General features: G+C 36.3%; 1 protein-coding gene across 1 annotated transcript; it reads right to left on the bottom strand.

Annotated features, from left to right (window-relative positions):
* Positions 1-5,729, bottom strand: si:ch73-380l3.2 (uncharacterized protein LOC100003913 homolog). The gene is made up of 9 exons (XM_037546791.1): positions 5,442-5,729; positions 4,947-5,321; positions 3,963-4,270; positions 3,778-3,808; positions 2,475-2,574; positions 2,246-2,284; positions 1,751-1,763; positions 1,107-1,138; positions 1-748 (listed from the first exon to the last, which is right to left on the bottom strand). The coding sequence occupies exons 1-8, from the start codon at positions 5,485-5,487 to the stop codon at positions 1,136-1,138; spliced, it is 915 nt and encodes a 304-aa protein (XP_037402688.1). The 5' UTR covers positions 5,488-5,729; the 3' UTR covers positions 1-748; positions 1,107-1,135.
* Positions 5,730-6,215: the final 486 nt, after the last annotated feature.

Here is a 6,215-nt window from a genome sequence, read left to right as displayed (position 1 = left end):
GATGCCTGCAACACATTCCAAAGAAGTTTTATTATTATTGTTGTTATTAATAAAAAAACAGTGATCTAAATCTTTCTACTTCTAATAAAAAAGATCTTTTAAAAAACAACATTGAAAAAAAAGAAAAGCTACAGTTTAGGCTATATTCAGACTGCAGACTTTGTTTCTCAAATCAGGTCTTCTGAGACAACCGTCTGTACTATTATTTGCAAGTGATTAGGTAAGATTTGTATGTCCAGAAATCAACAACCTGCATGGGTTGCTGTGGTAACAATTTAACAATATAAGGTTGAATCTTTGGGCTCCTCTTGAATCCCATCACTTCTGTCACTCTGGATTTGATGTTGTTTGACGTCGTTTGTTGTGTCACAATTTTAAATAGTGACTTTTAAATCCAGTTAGAGTGGCCAGGGAATCTACACTGAGACGCATCTGCAAAAACTGGATTGGAATCACATTTCAAACCACCTCCACATGTGATTTGGATCCAATTTGCAAACTTCATTGGGTCCACACTGGATATAATCTTGATATGCCAAAAATCTCACTTGGGCTGGCAGTCAGAACAAGGTCCTAGAGAAAGATCTAAGATCTGAAAAATGTTTTTTACCCTGGGACTGCCATTTGAATTACTTGGGTAGAATGATACAGTATTACGCAGGAGCTATGCAGAATGTATATTTCTATGCAAGTGAAAACTTCCATCTTCCATCATCATTCATTCTCATTTGGGATCCCCAGTGTAGTCCTGTAGAGAAAGAAGAAGTCAGTAAAACTGTTCACAGTTAACAGAATACTTCATGCATGTTAAGCTTCACCAAGTTCAGTGGTGTAAAGCAGATTAATCTAAACAGAATATTTGAACTGTCACATACAGTGAAAATAGTGGTATCTTAGAGAAATTAGTACACATATACTGTAATATTAACACAGTTGATTTTTTTCATGAAAAGTAAGATCAAAGTGCTTTACAGTACACACAATACAATATACAGATCATAAAAATAATTCAATAAAATACATAAATAAATAAAAAGCTAAACTTTGAAAAGATCTTTAAATTAAGAGCCAGATTGAATGTTAATAAGAGGTTTTAAGTTACTTACAGATGAACATGTTGCTGCAGGCTGTTTGTTCACTGAGATGCATACAGGAGAGAAAAGAACAGAAAAAAATTACAGCTACACTTGAACATTACTAGTTACTACTTCTACAAGATAAACATGTCATGAACTGTCATGATGAATTATGTCTAATCATATAACAGTGTCATGTTACTGTTAGCATTAATTATGATATTTCTCATAATGTGTGAAGCCATGGTAACTAAGTAGAGCACAATAAGTATATGACAAGGTGTCAGGCTATTGCACATTATGGCATCTTTTGGTAATGGTAACATGACTGTTATATTACTAAAGAGTTTTTTATGGCAACTCATGTTCAAGGAATGGTTATTTCAATATTATTTTATCAAAGCTGAAGTAAAGTGTTAACGAAATGACAGCACAGTAAGATATAAACGATGTAAAGTCATAACATCAGATGAAAGTAATGTTCAAAATCCTATATATCTTAGTACTTGGTTATTTTAGTCTGTCGGTCCCAGTACTAAACAAAATGTGATTTTATTTAAAGAAAAAGGTTAATGCACTAATGATCAATCTTGTTCCTATCAGTCAGTGAAAATATACTTAAACGATGGAAAGCAGAGTTTTGAGAATCCTGTGGTTCCAGGCATGGTACTTACATAATTGTTGTACCTAGAAAGACAGAGTTCAATTATGTTTTGATGGATGCAGCATTTCACCAACAATTATTTATCATTATGACATATAGACAGTATATGAGCTAAAGACAGAATACAAACAGTGCTTAACATCTTCAAACATCTCACAAATCAGCTCAGATATTGTTTTTGAAACTACGACTACATGGTTCCTTTCTCAACACACAATGAAAGCGTTGATTTCCTGACAACAAACAAAATAAAAACAGCTGATGTGAAAATTCTGCTGACTTTACGGGGCTAAAAAAATTCATGCCCAGAAAAAGTCTTTCACCCGGTCTTTGATAAACTAATGGGAACTGAAAATCTGATGGCATAATACAGTTTATAAGCTTTGTAAGCTGCAGTTGCTGTTTACCTAATCATTTATAAATGCTCCATTTACATAAACATTTGTCCATCCCACATCAGATCATTAATCAAGCTACTCACTTTGTGTAAATGGTATTTACTTACACACTTGCGTTTCTAGATTGGAGATCTTGGATCTGTCTCCTGATGAAAAAAGAAAACAAGACCACAAGTTATTGCTGAAAGCTAACATTTAAAAGTGGACATTAAATTTGAAAAGACACTTTGATTGCATGAGAAACAGTAAATAAAGCATTAATGCACTGACAAACTGCTGCATGTTACAGAAACTTACAGAATTTAAGTCATTAATATATTTACATTTATAATTCACCTATATTTCTTGCACATGATGTAGAACACCCCTCCAAATAAAAGAGAGGTTCCAAGCACAGCCACAACTGGAATTATGATGTGTAAGAAGTTTGCTTTACCTGAAAAAGACATTATTATTTAACGATATTGAGCATTACCTGAAAAACTTATACATTAGACATCAACACCCCATGGTGCAACTGGTTACTGTACCAAGTACAACTACAACCCCAATTCCAGTGAAGTTGGGACATTGTGTAAGACATAAATAAAAACAGAATACGATGATTTGCAAATCCTTTTCAACCTATATTAAGTTGAATACACTACAAACACAAGATATTTAATGTTCAAACTGAAACTTTATTGTTTTTTGCAAATATTCACTCATTTTGAATTTGATGCCTGCAACACGTTCCAAAGAAGTTGGGACAGGGGCATTTTTACCACTGTGTTACATCACCTTTCCTTTTAACAGCACTCAATAAGCGTTTGGGAACTGAGGACACTAATTGTTGAAGCTTTGTAGGTGGAATTCTTTCTCATACTTGCTTGATGTACAACTTCAGTTGATCAACAGTCCGGGATCTCCGTTTTCGTATTTTGTGCTTGATAATGTGCCACACATTTTCAATGGGAAACAGGTCTGGACTGCAGGCAGGGCAGTTTAGTACCAGCACTTTTACTATGAAGCCACACTGTTATAACATGTGCATTTTCCAAGCCGCTTCTCCCTCTGGGGTTAGCTATCCCAGCAGCCATCGGACGGAAGGCAGGATACACCCTGGACAGGTTTTATACATATATATATATCTGATGCCCTGCGATGGACTGGCGACCTGTCCAGGGTGTATCCTGCCTTCCACCCGATGAAAGCTGGGATAGGCTCCAGCACCCCGTGAGACCCTGAGAGAGAAGCGGCTTAGAAAATGTGTGTGTATATTATACAATTAGATGGATTTCTGTGAATATACCATATTCTTGATTTTATACCTTAAATTGTTCACTTTAATGTTGTTGCCAATTTAACATTCCTTAATATTTCTTTTTAAACTTCCTTCTTAAAATATTAATATCGCAATGCAGTGTCAATAATCTGTGTATAAATACTGTAATGCAAAAATCTTTGCTTTTTGCAAAGAAGAGATTTGAATTGTTTTTTTAAATGCTTTTACAATGCATGCGTCAGGCTCCAGTCCTTGCTGGCAAAATCACTGTAGTCTTCAGCACACTGCCTCATTAAAAACACTGACTCAGCTCATGAGTTAATTACCAAGGCCTTCAGAGCATTAGAAAAAGGTAAATGCTAATCTCTGCAGCACTTTGAGCTGGACGTTCCCCAGTTTGACATGCCTGCTAACAGTCATGTTTATGTTAGTCTTTTGAGAAAACTATCATGTAAACAGCCAAAGAGTGTTTGGGATTTTGTATTTAAACACTTCATTTTATGTGTTCCTTTTCATTCTCAGTCTAAAACAAGAACAACAAAGGACGACTATAGTTGGACCCAACTTGACTTACGTTTCACGAGCATGAGAGAAGAAACTGAAGACTGCAGGCCGCCGTGGAAACTGACGGTGCAAGTGAGGTCTGTGAAATCATCCTTCTCTGTTGGGATGAAAATCAGCAAGGATTCCATTTCCCAGTTTCCATGAAGAATGTCCCTGTTGCTCCAAGTGGCTTCACTATTTGAACGGCTCCAGGTGATGGTAGGGGGATGGGAGGGGCAGGTGTGTCTGATAGAACACTTGAACGTAGCAGGAACTCCATCTTCCAAGGTTTTCATTTGTTCCAGCTTTGGTTTCTCTGGCGCCGCTAAACAGCAAATACAACAACGTGGCTATTATTAGTAATATTAAAGACTATGGCCTCTAGACTGAGGATGGTAAGAATGGAATTAAGCAGGAAACTCATGCTATTTTCAAACAAGAGTAGTACAAGAATACATCATCACACAGATATGCTGTCATAAATCGTGTGAAAAGAAAGTTTCACAATGGTCTCCCATGGATCTCTATGATGTATATGACTTGTGTGTCATGCATGCTGGGTATGACATTCTGTAAGGTCTTTGAGACTAAGGGATGCAATGCCTTGGAATGCCCATTTTAAAGATTAGAGGGAGAACAATGAGGGACTGTGAAACTTGCACTTCATCAACTGCCAGAGTTTTCTAGTTCTAAACAACTCCTAACTTATAACAAAGAGCAGCTCCCATGTGGAATTTATTTCTAATATTTCTTCCTCTAAACTGCAAATTAACCTTAAAGATACTCCCATAAATATCTAAGCATGCATATCTTGACCTTGACCAAACCAAAATGAATTTAATGCAAGCCATTCATATGAACTATCATTGTTTAAACTAATGATATTGACACTAGGATCAGACCCTGATTTTGATTTCTTCCAGATAAACCACAATTTGTGATGCCTGATAATTACAGTTAACAGAATAAATATTAACAGAGCAAACTACAGTCATACTTACGCATCATGGATAGGGCCACACAGCTTTCCACGAAAGAATACTTTTCTATAGTTGGGATTTCAGCCCTGAAACAGAACGGGCCGTGGTCATGATTTCTGACCTCATCGATCTCTAAAGTGCAGTTTTTTTCACCCAAGTGGCCAAGCAGTCTTGTGCGACCCTTAAAGTTGTCTGCAATTTCAATAGGGTCTTCATGATAGAGTCTTTGATCATGTTTGTCCTGTTTGTGCCAGATTCCCCTAATGCGTGAGTCTGGAAGTGGTTTTCCAGGGTACTGGAACTTGCAGGGCAGGACAACACAAGAAGAGACCAGCGCTTTCAATTCAGAGACAACTTCTGCCTTCCACACATCAGACAATACAGTGGCAAAGATCACTGGAAAATGAAAGATGAACAATAACCAGCTGATACATGCAGTTTACTCTTTCAAAGAGATGAAATATCACATACATGCAAACATGAAGTAATACTAATGAGTAAAAGTTAGATCAGTACCTTGAAGACAAAGCCAGCAGAATAGAAGTCTTGCGTGTGTGCCCATACTGGAACAGAAACCTGTCAGACTGTTCAAAATACTATGTGTATCTACTGGGGCTTTCAAAACAATCAGATTCAGTCAGTTGTGTCTATAAACACTAATATTCATGAATTATGACATAAATTAGTATGTAAATTAATTAAATCCATGGATAGAATACAAAACAACTGTAGCTTTGCCTAAAGAAAGCCATCCACAAAAACTCAGTGACATGAGGAGGGCAATGTAAAAGGGGCTGGAAAGATCCACAGCTTTCACAGGACAGCCACAGCCTGGACACTCTACAAAGCCAGGCTTTGTGCAAGAAAGCCACTTTTAGAACAAGACTAAAAAAATAGTAGTTTTACTGAACTGCTATTATCTACATGGCATTTGTTACTCACCCAAGTGTCTATACAGGATATGATACAGGATAGGATTTTGTTGTTGTCCAAAAAGGACATTTTACAAGAGAAGGCAATTCTGACATTTTGACAGAAATTACTGTAAAGATTTTTTTGTACATGATTTTGGATTTTTTGGGCCCAAAAAAATATGAAAACGATAAAAACACTTCTTTTCAAGCTGCACATTCTACACATTGTACACGCTACTAACGTTAGCGTTATAACTTCTGAGCCAGCTAATATCACAATGGCAAATAAACAGAATATTACAGTAAAAATTCTAACCATACATTTTGTAAAAACAAGAAATTATATTCACACATTTTATCAGACATATTTTAGAAA

The sequence above is a fragment of the Pygocentrus nattereri genome, chromosome 17, assembly GCF_015220715.1.
Source record: "Pygocentrus nattereri isolate fPygNat1 chromosome 17, fPygNat1.pri, whole genome shotgun sequence".
Lineage (NCBI taxonomy): Eukaryota > Metazoa > Chordata > Actinopteri > Characiformes > Serrasalmidae > Pygocentrus > Pygocentrus nattereri.
Note: the sequence above shows the minus strand (reverse complement) of the source record. Positions and strands in the feature narration are given on the sequence as shown.

Excerpts from the sequence above, each read along its gene's own strand:
- si:ch73-380l3.2 (XM_037546791.1), bottom strand. The coding sequence starts at position 5,487 with ATGGGCACACACGCAAGACTTCTATTCTGCTGGCTTTGTCTTCAAG. Across the intron at positions 3,809-3,962 it reads TGAAACGTAAGTCAAGTTGG|GCATGTCAAACTGGGGAACG; the intron begins GTCCAACTATAG and ends GACTGTTAGCAG. Across the intron at positions 2,575-3,777 it reads TGGGGAACGTCCAGCTCAAA|GTAAAGCAAACTTCTTACAC; the intron begins GTGCTGCAGAGA and ends TGTCTTTTTCAG.